General features: G+C 44.5%; 1 protein-coding gene across 2 annotated transcripts in view; it reads left to right on the forward strand.

Annotated features, from left to right (window-relative positions):
- Nucleotides 1-3,736: 3,736 nt before the first annotated feature.
- The window catches only part of Hsd17b3 (hydroxysteroid 17-beta dehydrogenase 3), a 33,538-nt gene continuing 14,919 nt past the window's right edge, over nucleotides 3,737-22,355 (forward strand). The window contains exons 1-3 of one of the 2 annotated variants that reach the window (XM_037205642.1): nucleotides 3,737-3,956; nucleotides 5,591-5,637; nucleotides 21,688-21,763. In XM_037205642.1, the coding sequence (XP_037061537.1) occupies nucleotides 3,815-3,956; nucleotides 5,591-5,637; nucleotides 21,688-21,763 (265 nt within the window). In that variant the 5' untranslated portion in view covers nucleotides 3,737-3,814. The remainder of the gene's footprint in view (nucleotides 3,957-5,590; nucleotides 5,638-21,687; nucleotides 21,764-22,355) is intronic. The other variant, XM_028891716.2, reaches the window with a different exon arrangement.

Here is a 22,355-nt window from a genome sequence, read left to right on the forward strand (position 1 = left end):
CTTAATAAACTTATCTGGGGTCAGAGAACAGAAAAGCCACTAGTTAGGCAGTGATAGCATTCCAGAGGCAGAAATCCATCTGGGATCTCTGTGAGTTCAAGGCCACAATTGGAAACAGCCAGGCATGGTGACTCACGCCTTTAATCCCAGAAAGCCAGCCTTTAATCCTAGGGAGTGATGGTAGAAAGCAGAAAGGTATATAAGGCGTGAGGACCAGAAACTAGAAGCATTTGGCTGGTTAAGCATTTTGCTGGTTAAGCATTTTGCTGGTTAAGCATTTGGCTGGTTAAGCATTTTGCTGGTTAAGCATTTGGCTGGTTAAGCATTTGGCTGGGTAAGCATTCGGCTGGTTAAGCTTTCAGGCTTTGAAGCAACACAGTTCAGCTGAGATTCATTCTGGATGAGGACTCAGAGGCTTCCAGTCTGAGGAAACAGGACCAGCTGAGGAATTGGCAAGGAGAGATAGTTGTGGCTTGTTCTGTCTCTCTGACCTTCCAGTATTCACCCCAATAACTGGCCTCGGGTTTGATTTTATTAATAAGAACTTTTAAGATTTCTGCTACATAAGACCTTTCTATGAAAACTCAGCAGTGAATATTATACCAAATGGGGAAAAGTGGACAGGATTCTTCTAAACCAGGGACAATTCTACTCTGTTCATTAATGTGATGATCACAATAAAGTCCTGAGCTGTGTTTTCCTCCCTCCCTCCCTCCCTCCCTCCCTCTCTCCCTCCCTCCTTCTCTCCCTCTCTTCTCTTTTATCTTTTTCTTTTCAGATAGTCTCAAGTAGCCCAGGCTTGCCTTGAATTCACAATGTAGCCAGTGACAACCTCGAACTTCTGGTCTTCCTATCTCCACTTCCCGAATGCTGGATTACAGGTGTGAGCCACCGTGTCGAGTTCATGTGGGGGTCAAACTTAGGTTTTTGTACATATGAGGCAAATACTCTGCCAACTGAGCTACGTATCTAACCCTGAAAAGTGTGTTCCAAACACAAATGTTTATCTTTTTTGCTTTACTTTTGGTGGTGATGAGTTCTTGGTTCATCGTTTTGGCAACAGTAAGTTCCCTGAAGACCAAATGGCTTGGAAACTGTAGTGTCCAGCAGAACTTCCTTCATGGACATAAATGTAAACCAGGCGGCCACCTAGCCAGGAATGGCTGGTGTAGTTCAGGAGCTAAATTTGAAATTAAGTTAATTTAAATATGAACATAGAGAGTTGGTGCTGCTGTGTTGGTTTTTCAAAGGTCACACTAGTTCTTTTCTACTTCCTATCCTGGAGTATCACATGCAGTTCATTATTTAACAGCGGATAATTAATTTACTAAAGTGACTAACTCAGGTATTTGCAATGGTGACTTTAATCTTAAAATCTGGCTCAGCAACCATGGAGGACAGCTGCCCACACTTCCTCAAATACCCCTCCTTGCTCCTTTTCAAATTCATGGCCTCCTTTTTCATTAATTGTTATTTTATTCATATGTATATGTATGTATCTATATGCATACACATATATATTCCTAAATATAACCTGCTCAGTCTGTATAATGTTACTTGTATGCATATTTTCAAGGATGACCATTTGATATTAGATAGCCAATTGGTGTGCTCTCCCCTGGGAAAGGCTATTTCTTAGTTGCTTGTAGTTCTTTGTGTACCCTTGAGGCTGGTGGACATTTCCCTGTCTACTTTAGCATGTCTGTTGGTATTGTCCTTGTTTGGTTAGCCATGCCAGTGAGACTTTATGGGTGTAGCTTCTGACATTAGTAGGAAACAGTAATGAAAGATTCTCCTTCTGAGCATCACTTCCCCAAGTGATTGCAGAACTTCTTACTAGATCCTACTTTATTTTATTTATTTTACATCCCAGCTGCAGTTTCCCCTCCCTCCTCTTCTCCTACTCCTTCCCTCTGCCTCCCCTCTGCCTGTTCCTCCCACCCCCCAATCCACTTCTCCTCTGTTTCTGTTCAGAAAGGGGCAGGTTTCCTATGGATATCAACAAAGCATGACATGTCAAGGTGAGGTAGGACTGAGCTCCTCCCCTTCTGTTAAGGCTGGGCGAGGCAACCCAGCATGAGGAATGGGTTCTCAAAAGCCTGTCAAGGCATAAGGACAGCCCCTGCTTCCACTGTTAGGAGTCCCACAAGTAGACCAAGCTACACAACAAGCACATATATGTAGAAGGCCTACATTGATCCCATGCAGGCTCCCTGATTATTGTTGGTTCAGACTCTGTGAGCTCCTATGAGCCCAGGTTAGTTGTTTCTGTGGGTTTTCTTGTGATGTCCTTGAACCCTCTGGCTTGTACAGTCATTTCTCCCTCTCTTCAGCAGACTTCCCCCAGCTCAGCCTAATACTTGGCTGTGGGTGTCTGCATGTGTTTCCATCAGTTACTGGGTGAAGGCTCTCTGATGACAATTGGGCTAGTCACCAATCTATGTGTATAGCGGAATATCGTTAGGAATCATTACATTTTTTTTTCTCCAATTGTGTTTGGTTTTGTCCTAGGTCTCTGGGCCATCCAGCCTCTGGGTTCTAGCACTCAAGGCAGTGTTAGGGGTGGGCTCACTCTCATGGCCTGGGTCTCAGGCTGGACCAGCCCTTAGTTGGCCATTCCCACAATCTCTGAGCCATCCTTACCCTGCCTCCTACCTCCACCCCTGCACATCCCATAGGCAGGACAGACTGTAGGTCACAGGAGATGGCCAGTTCAGGCTACGTATCCACTAATTGCTAGAAGTCTTAGCTGAGGTCATCCTTGTAGATTCCTAGGAATTTTCCTTGTACCAGATTTCTGCCTCCCCTTTCCAGTCATCTCTTTCAATACTCTCCCCCTCCATGACCCCCAACCTGATCCCTCATGTTCCTATCTCCACCTACCCCCAGTACACCCACAAGCTCTATTTCCCTTTCCTAGGGAGATACATGTGTTCCCCCTTGGGCCCTCCTTGTTACCTAGCCTCTCTGGGTCTATGGATTGTAAATGGTTATCCTTCACTTTACAGCTAATATCTGCTTATAAGTGAGTACAAACCATGTTTGTCTTCCTGGGTCTGGGTTACCTCACTGGGATTATTTTTTTCTATTCCATTGACTTGCCTTCAAATTTCTTGATGTCATTGTTTTTAACAGCTGAGTTAATGTGTAAATTTACCACATTTCTTTATCCATTCTTCAGTTGAGGGACATCTAGGTTGTTTCCAAGTTCTGGCTATTACGAATAAAACTGCTATGAATATAGTTGAGCAAGTGTCCTTGTGGTATGATTGAGCATTCTTTGGGTGTATGACCAAGAGTGGTATATCTGGGTCTTGAGGTAGATTGATTCCCAATTTTCTGAGAAACTGCCATATTGATCTCCAAAATGTGGGCCCCACTTCTCAAGAATTTTGTCACCTCCCACATCACTACCACCCTGGGGATCAGGCTTTCAATGCAGAGATCTTTGGAGACCAAGTCACAAGACCAAATCTCTTTGGTCCAGACCCAAGTATCCCAGGGTGCCATGTTACCTCTCTCTGGGCTTTGCTTTTCTGCAAGTCTGCTGTCTCCTTCACTCAGCAACTCCATTGCCACAAAAGCCCAACTGTTCTGTAAAGATATTATGAAGAATACTTGATTCAAAAGCCCATAAATCACAGGGTTACATAAAGAAGCTACTCTAATCTAAATGCTCCCTGATACATAGAACACACCCAGTGCCTCCCGGAAGGAGATCTGGCAGGTCCCCAGGTCGCCTGCCCCTGGAGGCACATAGGGGGCAAGGGCCAGATCCCAGCCGCATCTCCAGCAGGACAGCCACGGGAAGGTCATGGAGCAACTCTTTGTTTCCGTGGGGCTGCTTGTGTGCCTGGTCTGCCTGCTGAAGTGCATGAGGCTTTCCCAGTACCTCCTGCTGCACTCCCGGAAGGTTTTACCAAGGTCTTTCCTGCAATCCATGGGACAATGGGCAGGTAAGAGGACTCCCTGGGTCTTGCTGATTTGATTGCTCCTGTTTCTTTTTCTTATGTCTCAGAATGCCTCTGTGACTTCACATAAAATGAATGTTGTGGCTAGATAGCATGAGTGGAATTAGAACTATCTGAAAATCAAGGTGTGGATCAGGAGACGGTGGAGGAGGGAGACTGCCCCTCTGTTCTTACCCATGCATTGGGATTTATTACTTTGCTTGATTTTCTTCTTTTTGGAGTTTTTCTGATAATACAAATAATAAATAAGGCAGAAATACCTCTCTCCTCATCTATAGATTTCTAAATTCTGGGATGGTATGCTTCTATTTTGCTAAAGGGTGTTTCAAAAAATTTGAAATCCAAATTTTAATTTATCTTTTTTAAATGCATTTTATGCCCTTACTAACTTGGCAACTTTGCAAACTTTGTCATAGATTTTTTTTTAAAATGACTATATGGGAAATTGTTCAGGATGAATTAATGAATTTCTAACTGATGCTTCTTACACTGTGCATGCACACATGTACATATATGTGCACACATATGTGATGTGTGCATACATGTGTTTGCTGCCTCTAGTAAACTTACTAAGCCACCTGAGTTTGCATGCTCTCGATCAAATATCCTACTGGGCACAATCAAATGCCCATGTGCCTGGTGCTACGAGACCTCTGCACAACTACTGCCCACTTAGACCCTTTAAGAACACTCCCCCAAAGCAATTAAAATGGAGCTAGAGACTCCGTGGCTTCAAAGTGAAAAATATAATCTTAGCTTGTTTGGGAGTCAAGAGTGAATAACATTATCATGAGCAAACGTGATTTCTTCAGGCACAGACAAACCATGGAAGGAAAATATTTTAAGTAGATGATGAAAAATCCCAGTAAGAAGGCTGGAAAATACCCGGAGAGAATATTGTGAGATCCATGCTCAAGAAACGTGATGGATTTTTTTTTTTTGATTAACATTTTAAAAAATGTGCCCTTTAATTATTGGTGTCAAGGTCAGTTGCAGGTACATGTGTAGTGAATTGTGGTAATCTCCAATTTTGTGAATGAAGGGCATAAGGGCCTTTGAGATTGTTGGGTACTAGCAGATAGTGGCATTGAGGATTAACTATCTAAAAACCTTGGGTTCCTGCACCCCCATTCCTGTGTTCTTTTTGCTAGGTTCCTTATCTTCCACAGTCACTGTGGGCTGCTGTCCTGTGGGGTGGAGGAGGGGAGGACCAGATCACTTCTCAGAAGGGACCCTGAGGTGTTCTTAGAGTAACCACTGGGCAGGGGTGAAGCAATAACAGGACACATGCTCGCCCTTGAGGTGCTAAGGCTTGCACTGCCCCAAACCTTAAGAACCTGGATAAAATACTTGTTGGCTTTTAGTGTTTTGCTGCATTTCACAGTGTGTTTTCTAGATTTATAGATCCCTCACAAAACTACATACACAACCCCTCGCCCCCAAAACAAATCAGAAAAAACCTTCAAGTGTTCTGTCAGGGGTTACCAAGAGCTGCAAGCTTTGGAGTGGGAAAATGCGGTTTTGTGGTATTGCGAGTTCTAGACTGAGAAGTACGAAAGAATATAGCTGTGAGAAAGAGATGTGTCCTGTTGCTTCAAGACTGTCACTGTTCCTTGCAGTAATCACCGGAGCAGGAGATGGCATCGGGAAAGCCTACTCATTCGAGGTGAGGTGGCCGCTTTCTTTTTTTTTTTTTTGGTTTTTTTCGAGACAGGGTTTCTCTTGTGTAGCTTTGCGCCTTTTCTGGAACTCACTTGGTAGCCCAGTCTGGCCTCGAACTCACAGAGATCCGCCTGGCTCTGCCTCCCGAGTGCTGGGATTAAAGGCGTGCGCCACCACCGCCCGGCGAGGTGGCCGCTTTCTTGCAGTTTAGATTTTGGAAATCAGGTCTTATCATGTCTCACTTGTTGACCTCACATGGATTCCTGCGCTAGCTTTCTGAATTGCTAGGACTATAGGTGAATCCCACCAGCCTAACTTTGAAGCTGTCTCCCTGTTGTCATGGGATATCGACCTCATCCATCACCTTCCCGAGTACAAAAGTCATAAGCATTCATTTAAGAAGTAAAATGTCTTTTTTTTAAAAAGATCTATTTATTTATTATGTATACAGCATGTTTGCCTGCAGGCCAGAAGAGGGCGCCAGATCTCATTACAGATGGTTGTGAGGCACCATGTGTTTGCTGGGAATTGAACTCAGGACCTCTGGAAGAGCAGTCAGTGCTCTTAACCGCTGAGCCATCTCTCCAGTCCAAGAAATAAAATATCTTTAATGTGAGAGTAGACTAAAAAAAAAAATCTCATCCTTCAGACACTTAAAAAGGTTTTGTGTGTATTTGTGTGCCACTTGTGTAGCCAGAAGAGAAAGTGGTGTTACAGGCGATTGTGAGCCACCCATGTGATGTAAGAACCAAACTCTGGTCTTTTGGGAGGGCAGCAAATGCTGAGCCATCTCTCCAGCCTCTTCTCTCAAACAAGCAGACCAGTGGCCCTGCCTCCATTTAGACTTTAGAGATTTATGGGGCATTTGGTGTTTTTAGGTTGTAATTGTGCCATACTGTTTAGGTATTTAAATGTACCTTTAAAAATGTAAACTCTGCCCAGTGTGGTGGTGCACATATTTAATCCTAACACTTGGGAGACAGAGGGATTTCTGTGAGTTCAGGGCTAGCCTGGTCTAAAGAGCAAGTTCCAGGACAGCCAGGGCCACATAGTGAGATCCTGTCTCAAAATGAATAAATAAATAAATCCCTTTTATTTATCCTGTACAAATAGGCAACATGCTGATTCAAAGATTATTTGTGTGGGCTAGATGTATCATATATAGCTTCTGTTTCAAAGCACTGGGGAGGCAGAGACAGAGAATTCCCCTGGACAAGCTGACTGACCAGACAATCAGTGGAGTCTGTTCGGCAAGAGATGCTGTCTCAATAAAGTGGAGGATGATTGAGAAAGACACCTGATGTAAACTAAGGCCTTCATATGCATGCCATCCTGCACACACATGTGAGTCCATGCATATTTAAACACACACACAACACATGTACAAAAAACAGTATGCAAGTCTTTATAAAGAATATTATAAAACTCCAATGAGAGGAACGAGTCCTCCTGAACAAGGGAGACAGAGAGATATTCAGAACTTGTCAGTTTCCCTAAACTTCTTTCAAATCTCATGTTATACATATCATTATTTTTAAAATGTTATGTTTAGTTGTTAGCATTTTCTTATATAAAAAATATTGTCTTAAATTTTATTTATTTATTTTTCACATTTATTTGTGTGTGTCTGTGTGTGTGTGTTTGCTTTTGTTTATTTGTTTTGGTTTTTCGAGACAGGGTTTCTCTGTGTAGCTTTGGAGCCTTTCCTGGACACTTTGTAGACCAGGCTGGCCTCGAACACCACCTGGCTTTATTATTATTTTTTTTAAAGACAGGGTTTCTCTATGTAGCCATGGCTGTCCTAGAACTCACTAGATAGACTAGGCTGGCCTTGAACTCACGGAGATTTGACTGCTTCTGCTTCCCAAGTGTTGGGATTAAAGGTGTGTGTCACCACATCCAATGGGTTAGGATTTCAATATGTAAATTTTGAGGGGACACAAATGTTTAGTGGCTATGAAGACTACATTTAACCTCAGAGTGCTACCCCTATCTCTCCATTCCAGAGGCTAATGTCATAATAAGCCACACTGTGTGAAATGACAGCTCAAGGTGTCGTGGAGCCACTCTATAAACACTTTGGATGTGACATGTCTTATGCACACCTTTAAAAAGTTCCAGGTGCTGGCAAAGAATAGCCATGCCTAGTTTCCACCCTGGAGAAAAATGTGCAGCTCCTGGTTGCCTGCTCCAGGTCTGTTTCATCTACGGTAAAGAGTTCTTTGATCTTACTTTAATTCATACATAAGGATGTCCTCACAAGCAGTATTGGCTGGTCCTTGACAGATGGTGTGGTCACATTTGAATGTAGAGAATAGAAAGAGGGCTCAGCAACTGTGTTCCAAAGTGGTATGTCTCCTGTTACCAAAGTCTGGGAAAGGAAGGGCTGGCTAGATGGCTCAGCAGCCCAGCCTGGAGACCTGAGTTCAATCCCACTACAACTGAAGGAAAGAACCAACTCCAGCAGGTTGTTCTCTGACCTCCACACGCGCACTGTCACACACACACACACACACACACACACACACACACACACACACCATAGCACACCACACACACACACATCCTGCACCCCCTCTACACCCCACTACACACACACACACACACACACCACACCACGCCATAGCATACCATACACACATACATCCTGCACCCCCTCTACACCCCACTACACACACACACACACACACACACACACACACACACACACACACACCCATACAATATAATAAAAAATGTTTAATCATAAGGATGTCTCTCTCATTGCTACAGCCTGGAGCTTGACTTTTCCCTTAAAGGCACATTTACAGCTTGTGCTGCTGGGAGGCTGTGGAACCTCTAGAAAGGAACTAGGCTTCTGAGATGTGTTCATAATTTCCAGCTGCCCTGAAGTGAGTAGCTTTCCCCTGCTGAGTTAGATCATCATGAGTCCATAGCAAAGGGGTCAACTGGCCACAGATAGGGACTTCTTTAACCTTGGGCCCAAATAAACTCTGTTACCTTTTAAATGTTTATCTCAGGTATTTTGTCACAGTGATCCAAAACTGACTAAGATCTGTGACTGTCTTAGGGTTTCATTGCTGTGAAGAGACACCATGACCATGGCAACTCTTATAAAGGAAAACATTTAATTGGGGCTGGCTTACAGTTTAGAGATTCAAGCCATTATCATCATGGCAGGACATGGTAGCATGCAGGCAGACATGGTGCTGGAGAAGGAGCTGAGAGTTTTATATCTGGATGTGCAGGCAGTAGGAAGACAGAGACACTGGGCCTGGCTTGAGCATCTGAGACCTCAAAGCCCGCCCTCAGTGACCACTTCCTCCAATGAGGCCACATCTCCTAATAGTGCCACTCATATGGGCCTGTGGGGTCCATTTTCATTCAAACCACCACAGTGGCCTGTACTCTGCGCTACTTGGATTCTTTCAGATTTCTCATTCTTATCCATTTGGACCTGACTTTTTTCTTGTTACTTAGAGGTTGTCCCAAGTCAAATGCTGCCTGAGTTGCTTGTTTCTTTACCATCTTATAAAGCAAGGGTTAGGAGTCAGGAGCTGGGGGCTGGGTAGAGTTGTCAATCCTCACTCTGACAGGATCTTCTGACTCTGGCCAAGTGACACATCATCCTGGGGCTTCTAGGTCCCTGCCAGCACTGGAGAGTTCACCTGTGAGCCTTGTGTCCTGACATTCTGTCACGTCCTTGACTAATTTTGCTTGTTCTTCTGTACAAACTCTTTAATATTTCCTTGTGTTCTTTTTTTTTTTTTTTTGGTTTTTCGAGACAGGGTTTCTCTGTGTAGCTTTGCGCCTTTCCTGGAGCTCACTTGGTAGCCCAGTCTGGCCTCGAACTCACAGAGATCCGCCTGGCTCTGCCTCCCGAGTGCTGGGATTAAAGGCGTGCGCCACCAACGCCCGGCCCTTGTGTTCTTTTTAAAAGTTAATTAAATATTTTTTTTCTGGGCTCCTAATTTTCCTCATGCAGGCTTTTCTCCATTTCAGAGTCCATTCTTCTCTCCTGCTAACTGCTGCTCCAGAGAAAGGGGTTCAGTCTGGGGTGGTCAGGACTCTATGGCTGAGAACTGCAAATGTGTGGGCATCCAGAACCTTCCTTTGACCATCACTGGCTGGATCTATGTCAGGGAGGTGGCAGTTTCCCACCTGAGCATCTGCAAAGGTTAAACATGATGAGAAGGGCAGAATGCTGCATAGAAAAGACTTTTCAAGTTTAGCTTCTGTTTATATTGAAAGTTTAAATTGTGTCTCCTGGAGTTGAGAAGATTGTTCATTCACTGGTTCCCAGCACCCATATGGTATCTCATAAACATCTGTAACTCTAGTTCCAGGGGATTAGGCACCTCCTTCTGGCTTCCAAGGGCATTGCATGCACGTGGTGTTCCTTAGAGGAACAAAACCAATTATGGAGAAGGAAGGAGGGAAGAGAGGAAGAGAGAGGGTGAGAGAGCAAGAGCAGAATATGTATATTTGGGGAGAGATGGATCTTTTTTAAAAGATTAGTTCACATTATTCTGGAAGCTGATGTATTCAAGATCTGCAGGGTTGCCAGGAGGTGGTGGTGCATACCTTTAATCCCAGCACTCAGGAAGCAGAGGCTGCAGATCCAGGGATGAGGTTCTCCCATACTAGGGAGGGCAAATACTCAAGTTAAACTCTTCTGACTATGTTATTTCTTACTAAAATACACATTTACATGCCAACTGTGGTGGCACACACCTGTAATTCTAGCACTTGGGAAGTAGAGGTAGAAGTTGCATTCAGCTCCATAGCAATTTTGAGGTCATCCCGGGCTGCATAAGACCCTGTTTCAAAAGACCAACAAATAAAAATCAAAAGACCATAGCGAAAGAAACAGAAGCATACACACCCCTTCACAGAAACAGCGTCATTTATGTTTGACCACATGTCTGGGTATCATGATCTACTTGGGCTGACACATGGAACAGGCCATACTGGAGAAGGAATGTCTGAGACTTATTGTTACTTCTTTCTCTCCATGTCCCTTATTCCTTTAGTTACTTCCTCTCTGCTTGGAGAACTTCTGGTTGTTTTTTTGGGGGACAGATCTGTAGACAAAGCCTTCCCCTGGCTTTTCTTTACTCTAACTTCTGGGTTTTCCTGTCATTCTTGAAGGATAGTTTTGCTGGGTGTAGAATTTGTAGCTGACATTCCCTTCCTTTCAGTATTTGCTTCTGGCCTTGATTTCTGAGGAGAAGATTTTGAATTGCTTTTCCACTGTGGGTAAGGTGTTGTTTCTCTCTGGATTCCTTCAATATGTTTTCTTTGTCTTTAGTTGCCAGAATTTTAGTTCTGACATGTCTTGGTACAACTTTCTTTGATGTTATCTTGCCTGAGGTCGTCCCATGGTACTGGCATCTCTAAAACACTGGGGTCTTCTGCTGCCACTGGACTGCACTTTCATCAGTAGCATCTCATCCCATAAGCTCTCTTCATGGTGTCAAGTTTAACTTTGCATGACTCTTTTAGTCCTGGGCCTTCAGCTGCTGCTGAGGCAGCATCTCACCAATGGCCTCTCCCAGCTTTCAAGTGCCCAGCCTCAGCTACTCTCCATGACCCCTTCATGCCTTCAGAACCAGTACCACCTGGGTGGCTCTTACACATTTTCACATCTGGCTGCCAGCATAAGATACAGCCTTGGCCTCCTCTGAAACAGCTTTTCTGTGCTCTCAGGAAATACTTCCCAGAAGATTTCACCTTTGTGATGCTGGTCTCTTCTTAATCACTGCTAATTTCTTAGCTCTAGCACCAAGTATCCCGGCAAAGCAAAGTTTTGATTTAGCAGTTCTGGTATCTTGTTAATCACTGCTGATTCTTCAGTTCCAGCAAACCAAAACCACATAATCTTAATTCTAAGTAACAAATGGCCTTGATAGAGTCTTTAAAGTTCCCTCTGAAACTTCACAAGCCAGGCCTCTGCACTGCTCTAAACATTCTTTTCTTCCAAGTTCCCACAGAGCTCTTAACATTCAATGGTTCTTCTAGCCCAAAGTTCCAAAGTCCTTCCACAATCCTCCCCCAAACATGGTCAGGTCTGTCACAGCAATACTCCACTCCTGGTTACCAACTTGTCTTAGTTAGGGTTTCTATTGCTTCACTGAAACACCATGACCAAAAAGTAAGTTGGGGAAGAAAGGGTTTATTTGGCTTATACTTCCACATTGCTGTTCATCTCCAAAGGAAGTCAGGACAGGAACTCAAACAGGTCAGGATCCTGGAGGTGGGAGCTGATGCAGAGACCATGGAGGGGTGCTGCTTACTGGCTTGCTCAGCATGATTTTTTTTTTTTTTTTTTTTTTTTTTTTTTTTTTTTTTTTATAGAACCCAGGATCACTTGCCTAGGGACAGCACCACCCACCATGGACTGGGCCCTCTCACATGGATCACTAATTAAGAAAATGCCTTACAGCTAGATCTCATGGAGGAATTTCTTCAACTGAGGCTCCTTCCTCTCTGATGATTCTAGATCTGTCTGTCTTAGAAATGTTATCGTGTCTATTTATTTATTTATTTAGAGACAAGGCCTCTCTTTGAACCTGGAGCTACCTAGCTAGTCCTGCAGATTGACCTGTCTCTGCCTCCCGAGCTCTTAGATTACAGATGTCCATTGTTATGTGGGCATTTCCCCCGGCGGATGCTGGGCTGGGCAGCTCCCTGTGCTTGCACAGACGGCAGGCGCCTTCGCGTGAGTCTTCTGGTCCCGCTAGCTTTCCCTCTTCTGATCCTTTAATCAGAGAGAGCGAGCTTCCTTGGGGTTTATCCTCTGCTCCAGCTTAATTAAATAACTCTGGGAATTTCAAGGTAGTGCTTAATGGGAGGAATAGGGGAACATGATTCTCTGGCTTTCCGGAAGCCTATTCTGTGCACATTCAGTTTAATCCACATTCATCTTTAAAGAGGCAGGAGAGGCTTTGCCTCCTGTTAAAGGAATTTCAAGTATCAACCAAAGCAGGTGGGAAAAAACAAAGCAAAACAAAACAAAACAAAAAACTTTTGGAAGGGCTGGGCTGGGAGGCAGAGGGTGGGCTTCCACCTCTGTGGCTCTCTGTCTGCACCTGAATTCCAGCCCTGTCTTCTATTCTTGGCCACACAGAAGAAGCTCTGTCTGGTTCCCACTCCCGGGTGTAGATTAGCAGCCACAAGCACCTTCCTTGACCCAGGCTCCCATTCAGCCAGCAGAGATCCAGGCCTGGTGGGCAGTGCATTATGGGAAAGGCCTTGCTGGGGCTTAACTCTCTGAAAGGGGGTTGAAGACCCGCATATGGGGCCTGTCAGCCCCGAGTTTCTCAAAATAAGATTGAGTCCTGCTTGAGCAGACAAAGGGGACAATACTACCCAGACAGCACGGTGCTGTCTGGGCCCCTTTTGGCCCAGACCACTTCACATGCTGCACGGAAACTCTCTCCAGAAAACGGCGCCACCAAGGAGAGGCTGGAGCCCACAGGCAAAGAGTACCCTTTGTGCTGAAAATGCAAATTGTTTTCCATTTAATGGACAACTTCCCGTTCAGGAAGCTGATGAAGTGAACTGGGAGACAAAAATCCTTCATTCTTAAGTCACCTTTGTGACAGATTCCAGCTCTCAGAAGTGGTGGGGGGTGGGGGCTCTGTACGCACCATCAGCCCAGAATTGCCCCAGCTCTGGGTTTATGGTTTTTCCTCCTAATTAATGTTTTATTTTTGTCAATGTATTTTATTTTTAAAACTGCTTGGCGAAATCTTACTTTAATTGGCATTTTTCCAGAGGGGTGGTGGATGATTCTGTGTGTGTTTTTGTTTAAAGAGATATAAAGAAAACAACAGGAAAACTCATATACATAAAATAAACATAAATCTTCTTTAAAAAAGAAAACTCTTAATTGTATGTAGATACATATGTTGAGAATATGGCTGGCAGCAGCGAAGGGCCTTGATAACATAGAGGGTTCTTAGTGATGGGTGCCTTCCCCACAGAGCTCTCTCTGGTTAGCATCCTCTGGTCCCCGCTACAGCTCTGCACAGCAGCTCTTCACCAGCCGGAGAGAAACCGCTGCACATGCCCAACTTTTCTTGGGCAGAGAAAAGGTCCTTTAGAGGCTGTGACTTCTTGCCTGATGGATCCTATGCCCAGAAAGGGATCCAGCTTCATCAGGACCTCCAGTGTTTGACTTTACTGTGTAGTTTAGCTTCTTCCCAATAGTGAGAGCCCTCTGTCTCCAAACGCTGCTCTCAACTCCCCTTTTTTGGTGGTGGTGTTGAGACAGGGTTTCTCTGTGTAGTCCTGGCTGTCCTGAAAGTCACTCTGTACACCAGGCTGGCCTCGAACTCAGAAATCTGCCTGCCTCTGCCTCCTTAGTGCTGGGATTAAAGGCATGTGTCACCACTGCCTGGCTCAAGTCACTTTTTTAGGAATATCCTAAAGGGGCTCTTCCTTCAGAAGGCTGGATACTTCAGTCAATGAGTAAACTGACAGTAGATAGATAACATGTAAAAGGATGCAGATGTCAAGCCATCCTAAGTCATGCATGTATGAGACTGGTGAGGGGTCAAAATGGCTGGACTTTATGTAGAGCAAAAGGAGATAGGGACTGGGCCTTTGGGGAGAACAGAGGTGGTACAGGAAAGTGGTGATACAGATGAGAGTCTCCCCGGTAGCAGCCATCATGGTCCCCCTGGGCAAGTGTCACACTACAATCTGCTTATGTGTGTGTGACAAGAAAAGTCTCTGCCTGCATCTTATGATTCCTTTATGAAAATTTATGTGTGTGTTATGTTTGTGTGCATTAATGTACACATGAATGTCCCTGGATAGGAGCTGAAGTTACTGGTAGTTGGAACCATCCCATATAGATGTGGGAACTGAACTCTGGCCCTCTGCAAGAGTAGAACACACTCTTAACCACTGAGCCATCTCTCTAGCCCCTTGTTTTATCAAATGATTAATTACTTAAATACTTTATTTCTGCAAAAGGACAGCTTTTAGAAATATTTGTTTCCAATGGCAATTTCTTCAAGTAACCAACTCAAAATATGCCACAGAGTATATTTAATGTGGGATAGTTGACCCTTTGCTCTTTGGGGAGCTGTGATTCCAGCACAGACATTTGGACAGCTCTGCTCTCCATAATGGTTCTCAGGGTGTGTTATCTCAAGGAAGCCTCATGACTGTTGCCAGCCTTCAGGGATGGCCATTAAAGTTGGCTTTGGTTGTTCTTGTGGTGTGGTGCATGCATGTGTGCATGTGTGCGTGTAGTGGGTAGCCATTCCAGCTTGGATCTGGAAGTTCCAACCCCCATTGGGTCTCCAGGCGCCACCCCTGGCCCCGCCTCGTAGGCGTGACAGTTACCAGAGTCTCAATCTAGTCTGTATGACTTCAGCTGCCCCAACCCCCAGTTTACCTTTACCATCTGGCCTTGTTTTAAAAATTCATCCTCACCAATGTATCTGGAATGTGGTCCACTGATTCTTCAGTGTTGTAGAGCATCACATTATCACTCTACTATAGCATTCTGGTGTGTCCCAATTTAGTTATGCTTTCTTCAGTCAGCAGACACCCATGTTTTATGTCAGTCCCTGTCTCTTAGAGGACAGGTATAAGTTAACAGCATCTGTAAGAACAGAACTGCCAAGTCATGGGCTATGTTTCCCAGTGGTCAGCATGACTAGATGACAGTATTTGTTCTCTAGAGAGTCTGAGGTGTCAAGGTTATAGGCACTCCATAAAAAGAGAGAACTTGACCTCCTTTTATTCTTTTAGAGGATTACACAATTTTGGAATGCTTTTTTTTTTTTTTTGAATGTTTGGTAGAATTTACCCAGAATTTATCTGTGCCTGGAATTCTCTTTGTGGGACAACTTAAAATACTTGTTTGTGTCCTTATTGCCTTCTTATTAACATGGGTTTTTGTTTTGGTTTGGTTTTGGTTTTTTGAGACAGGGTCTCTCTACATAATTCTGGCACTATGTAGACAAGGCTGGCCTCAAACTTACAGAGATCCATTTGTTCCCCAAGTGCTGGGACTAAAGATGTATGTCCCCATGTGTGGAAACATTTGTTATTTTTTAAACGTGATTATAGAATTCTTCAAGTTATTTCTCTTGGTTTGGTTTTAGAAATTTATATTTTTCTTTCCTTCTCATTTATTTTATGAGTATGAGTGCTTTGCCTACATGTATTTAAATGCATTGCATGCATACCTGGTGCTGGCAGAGGTTAGAAGAGGGTGCCAGATCCCTGGGAACCAAAGTGGTTGCTGGGCTCCCGGCAGCAGGTGGTGTTTCCTCCCATCCACTCACGGTTGCTTTTCCCGGGGACTCTTGTGGTGGAGATGTTTGATGTCTCTGGGGCTATTGTTCAGGCTCTGAAGCCTCCATTTCTCTTTCCTTTGTTCTGTTTCTACCAAAGCAGTGTGTGTGTATGTGTGTGTGTGTGTGTGTGTGTGTGTGTGTGTGTGTGTGTGTGTACAGGTAAATGTTTGCCACAGTATTTGCGTGTGTGTGTATACATGCTTGTCTGTGTGTGTGTACATGCGTGTGTACATGCTTGTGTACGTGTGTATGCATGTATGTATGAGTGCAGGTAAATGTCTGCCATAGTGAAAGGTCAGAGGTCAACTTTGAGAGTTGGCCTCCTCCACCTTCTACCTTGTTTGAGACAGGGTCTCTTGCTATTAGATGCTTCATATGCCAAGCTAGTTGGCCTGTGAGCTTCTGGGGATTTGCCTTTCTTCACCTCCCATCTTAACTCTGCTGTAGGAGCAATATTACAGATGTGGGCTACCTGGTCTGGCTTTGCATGTTTCTGCTGATCCAAACTCAGGTTTCCATGTTTGCAGAGCAATGGCTTTACTCACACCACCTTCTTTTCAGCCCTTTTATTTATTTTATTTCTTTCTTTTTTTTTTTTTTTTTTTTTCTTTTTTTTTTTTTCGAGACAGGGTTTCTCTGTGTAGTTTTGTGCCTTTCCTGGGACTCACTTGGTAGTCCAGGCTGGCCTCGAACTCACAGAGATCCACCTGGCTCTGCCTCCCGAGTGCTGGGATTAAAGGCATGCGCCACCACCGCCCGGCTTATTTATTTTTTTTTAAAGATTTATTTATTTATTATGTATACAGAAGAGGGCGCCAGATCTCATTACAGATGGTTGTGAACCATGTGGTTGCTGGGAATTGAACTCAGGACCTCTGGAAGAGCAGTCGGTGCTCTTAACCTCTGAGCCATCTCTCCAGCCCCAGCCCTTTTATTTTTTTACTATGTTCTTTTTTGATGTAAAAATTAAAAATAACTTTAAAGACAGGTGTATCATGAATCTTAGAAGGTCTTATTAATAAAATCAAACCTGGAGCTGGGTATGGGGCTGAATGCTGGAAGATCAGAGAAGCAGAACAAGCCACAGCTTCCTCACCTTGCCAGTTCCTCAGTTTATCCTGTTTCCTCAGACTGGAAACTTCTGAGTCCTCATCCAAATGGATCACAGCTGAATGGCTACTCAAAAGCCTAAAATCTTAACCAGCCAAAAAATTCTAGTTCCTGGTCCTCACACTTTATATATCTTTCTGCTTTCTGCCATCACTTCCTGGGATTAAAGGCGCGAGTCACCATGCCTGGCTGTTTCCAGTGTGGCCTTGAACTCACAGAGATCCAGGCGGATCTCTGCCTCTAGAATGCTAGGATTAAAGGTGTGAGTGCCACCATTTTCTAGCCTCTGTATCTAGTGTCTGTTCTTTTCTCTGATCCCAGATAAGTTTATTAGGGTGCACAATATTTGGGGAACAGAATACCACCACAGACAGGTTCTTATTGTGTAGCCCAGGGTATACTTTAATTAAAATAGTGTTTTTTTGTTTTTCGAGATAGGGTTTCTCTGTGTAGCTTTGTGCCTTTCCTGGGACTCACTTGGTAGCCCAGGCTGGCCTCAAACTCACGAAGATCCGCCTGGCTCTGCCTCACAAGTGCTGGGATTAAAGGCATGTGCCACCACCACCCTGCCTGTGTTTGTTTTTGAGGCAGGATTTTGCTACACAGCTCAGGCTAGCCTCAAACTTGTAGCAACCCTGTTGCCTCTGCCTCCCATGTGCTGGGATTTATAGGTGTATGCACCACACCTGGCTAGATTTGTCTAACTGCCTGCCCCTTTCCAAGGAAATGAAGTGTTTTGCATTTCTGAGAATTCTTTTGTGTCCACTCAACACAGCTTTAAGAAAATCTTTCTGGTTTTCTCTTACTCCTCTGAGGATGGCAGCCTCTCTTCTTTTAAATGTAGTCTCTGAAGTGGATGAGATCTACATGAGCGGACTGTGTGTGTGTGTGTGGGGGGGTGGCAGAAGGTAAGGAGTGGGGGATGAGAGCATAGGGAAATGGGAGGGGCAAGCTGGAACAAGGACAGAGTGGGAGGATAGGGAGGAAGATACCATGATAGATGAGGACATCATGGGAGTAGGAAGAGGCAGGGTGCTGGGGAGGCTCTCAGGAATCCACAAGGTTGACCCCACCTTGGTCTGCTGTCAGTGGTCCAGAGGGTGCCTGGACTGGTCTACTCTGGTGACCAGCCTAGCAAATAACCTAGCTGTCATCATAGAGCCTTTGTCCAGTGACAGATGGAGGCAGATGCAGAGATCCACGGCCAGGCACCAGGCTGCATTCCGGGAATCCAATTGATGAGAGAGAGGAGAGATACTGTAGGCGAGGGGGCGATGAGGTCATGATGGGAGGACGTGCAGAGATGAGCTGTCACACTAGTGGAAGCCCATGAACTGTGGACTGGTGGCTGTGGAGCCCCCATGGGACTGGACTAGGCCCTCTGGACACGGAAGATGGTTGTTTGGCTCCAACTCTTTGGGGGGTACCCAGACAGGGGCATTGGGATCTGTCCCTGGTGCATGGGCAGGCTTCTGGGAATCCGGTGCCTGTGGTGTGGCACCTTGCACAGCCTTGGTGCAGTGGGAAGGGGCTTGGACCTGCCTAGGCTCAGTGAGCCAGGCTCTGCTCACTCCCCATGGGAGACCTTGATTTGGGGGATGTGGGGATGTGTGGTGGCTTGGGAAAAAGGGCTGGGGGGTGGGAGGAGGGAGGAGGGGGGTCTGTGGATAGCATGAGGAGTGAGTAGAAAATTTCTTAATAAAGAAAAATAAAATAAAATAAAAAAATAATAAATGTGGTCTCCGGAGGCTCTTCCCCAATGGCCTCTCCCCCTTTGCCTGATCCCTTGCCTGGTGCCTCCCACAGATGTGCCTGGGCCAGCCGTTCAGGGATGAAGAACAGCCTGACATACTAGACCGTTGTGTAGGTCCTTGCCATGCCTGTAGGAGAGGGTTTGGAGTCTCACTTCCTGCCTGGTTGGTGGCTGTTAAGGCTCATCTCCTCTTTGTACCAATCCCCCTCCTGCACTCAGCTCTGGGGCGGAGAAGGGCACCTGGCCTCGTGGCTTTGTGAAGAGCTAGGACCCAGAACTCTTATCTGGCTTCTTTGCCCCAGCTGTGGTGCTTCAAATGTTCAGGAATTTTGATAAAAATTTCATTGATTATTTCAAAATAGGAGAGAGGATTTTGAATATTCAATCACAAATAAATGATCTATATCTGAGATGTCAGATATGCCAGGCCCCCAAAGTGATCATTGCATTCTGTGCACATACACTGAAATGTCACATTAAAATCACTATGTGTCAATTAAAAAGAGCATATGTTATCTACATATACGTCTATGTATATAAATATGTATGTATGTATATACATTTTTAAAGTTAGTTTTAAATTATGTCTATGCATTGGGGAAGGGGTATGTGCACTTTGAGTGTAGGTGCCCTTAGATGCCGAATTCAGGCCCTTTGGAAGAGCAGTAAGTGCTTCTAACATTTGAGCCTTTTCTCCAGCCCTTCTCAGGCATTTCACAGACACAACTTTCAGAAGATGAACTCTTGCTTCATGTTTGTATGGGTTTGTCAGAGCCATCTTATTATTTGTGTTGTTTCTATAGTCTGTTTCCTTACCAAATGTCTACTTGCTTCGTCCAGCAATTAAAATCTCCAGCTGAGCCCATGCATTTTTACCTCCCATTATGCTAACTCTTTCCATGGAAAGCTTTTCATCTAGGTAACCAGGAGTAGAACTGGCATGTCTCCGGGAGTTAGCTTTTTACAATGTCTATTTCCAACAATACTTACTTGCTTTAATGCTGATTTTGATTGACTTAATAGAGCTGTCTTTTTCTTTTGGTTGGTCTTTATTGTTTTCATTTGCTCTTGTTGCTATAACTAAAACACTCCAAAGTTACACAATTTTCTATCCTGGATCCTGAAGCTATCTAGGGTCTTCAGACAGCAGCTGACTCATTGGTGTGCTGAGAGACACCTAGTACTTAGAATATCCCAAGGATCTCAGGGAGTCAAGAATGAGGAACCAAGATCAAAGAAGGAGCAGGAGATGTTCCTGCAATTTCAGTCTCATGTGGAATGATGCTCCTATCCTCTCACACACAGGAAAGACATGCTTATCATTCCCAACATGCAGAAAGTGACAAGGGCCTAGAAGCTCTGTACCAGCTAGGTACAAGAAGTGCATGTATGATTCCTATCATATCACAAATAATGACCTTTTTGTTCTCTCTCTGAAATCATGTTATGATCTGCTATCTATTATATTTTTGTGTATGTGCAAATCAATGTTCATGTGCATACTCGTGTGTGTGTAAGCTAGAGATTTATGTTGAGTGTATTTTTCATTCTCTTTCTATGCCCCCCCTCCCGCTTTTGAGACAGGGTCTCTCCCTGAACTTGAAGTTCACTAACTGGCTAGACATGTTATCTCCTGGAATAATTCTTTTTCCATCTCTCCTGTGCTGAGATTGTTGGTAGTGCTGTGACTGGTTTTTCACAAGGGCATTGAGGCTTGCACTCAGCTCCTCATGCTTGTGTGGCAAGCACCTTCCTGACAGAGCATCCTGCTAGCCCCCATGAGATCTAGTCTACCTTAGCGCCTCTCTTGAAATGCCCACCCTCACAACTACATGAGAAAGACACGATCAAGACTAAAAGGTTTTTGAAAACTACCTCACATGTGTTTTACCAGTACCAGGTAAACACCTTTGAGACAAATATGGATGAAAAACTATAAAAGTGAAAGGACTTTATCAGAGTTTTATGAATTGCAGTTTTCGAAAATGGATTTGGACAGTTTCACATCAGTGTTCCAAAGAAAGAAGGAGGATGGGAATGCATGTTGAGTGACTAAGGAATTGTTTTATTGCCAGAGAGTAAAATTCAATCCTGTGGAATTGCAAAAGGTACGGGGGCCATGGAGCCCAAGGAAGATAAAGAAATGAGTGCATATATTATTTTCTATCCAGAAAGAGGAGTTCTGTTAGTCTCTGGTGTACATCTTGAGTCTCTGGGTGCCTTGTAGCTCTTTGAGATGCTTTGTCAGAAGGGAGCCAGATCTCACAACACCAGGCAGCCTGGCATCACATATAAGTCCTTCTTACCCTGACGGTCTCCTAGTAACACTTAAAAAGTGGTGGAGGGATAGCTCAGTCATAAAAGTGCTTGCCATGAAAGCACAAGGACCTGAGTTTGATTCCCAGAACACACATGAAAATGTTTGGTGATGTGATGCATGCTTTTGATTCCAGCACTAGAGAGGCAGGGGCAGGTAGAACCTCAGGGCTTTCTGGCCAGCAAGTTAAGCCTAGTTGATGAGTCCCAGTCCAGTTAGAGTCTCTATCAAAAAGTAAGGTTTACAGCCCTCATACTTTGTAGATGGCTACAGTGAGCCCCACCAGTCTCCGATAGGGACTCTCAGATGATAGGCCCGTGCAAGAAGACTTTCCACAGTGGCTCTTGCCATATAATGAGCACACAGCAACACTTATGACAGCTACAGCATTGGCTTCAGCCTTATCCACGATGGCTGTTTTACTCATAGCTCAGGAACCACCATCATATATAAGTCCAGAGGAAGCAGGCAACTCATGTTGTAACTAGGTATGTCACTCTAAGGCCTCCCATCCGCTTAGCCTCTTTCTGGACTTTCTATTCCTGCTTGCAGCTGGCCAAACATGGACTCAACGTCGTACTTATCAGCCGGACACTGGAAAAGCTACAGGCCATTGCAGAAGAGATTGGTGAGTGACCCCACACAGCAAAGGAGGTGTGTGTATGGAACTGGTCAAGCATGGCACTGTCCTGCCTGTTCATGCCACATCTGCTGCCTGGAGCCTGGGCTGCCATCTGTCTTCTGTACACAGAAGGGCCCTGGATACCAAGGGAAGGTTGAGGTACAAGGCATAGGCTGCCACCCTGAATTCTGTGACCTTCACAGAATTGAGTTCTCTCTGGGCCTTCACCCTCAGAATCAGCCCTGCTCAGCCAGAGCCCCAGCTGCCTCTTAGCTTCTGTTGCTCCCTTCAAAGCCAGAAATGGTGTCAGTTCTTTGTGTCTATGCTCTCCTCCTTGCAGGAGGGTGAGAAAATGCTAACTGATAGTCATCAGGTTAAGAAAAGGAAAAAAAGATACGACTCAGGGCTGCATGTCATGTTATATATACATAACAACCCTAAAAGACATCTTTTACAAATATTTTATTGTTTTGAATTGTTTAGGTTATTTTTAGTGAAAATGACCATAATGCTTTTTTTAGGTATTCAATTTTAATAATTATTAAGTTAGTAATTATCTGAAGTATCAAGGCAAATGTGTGAGTCTTTAGTTATGAAG

Source organism: Peromyscus leucopus, chromosome 5 (assembly GCF_004664715.2).
Source record: "Peromyscus leucopus breed LL Stock chromosome 5, UCI_PerLeu_2.1, whole genome shotgun sequence".
Taxonomy (NCBI): Eukaryota; Metazoa; Chordata; class Mammalia; order Rodentia; family Cricetidae; genus Peromyscus; species Peromyscus leucopus.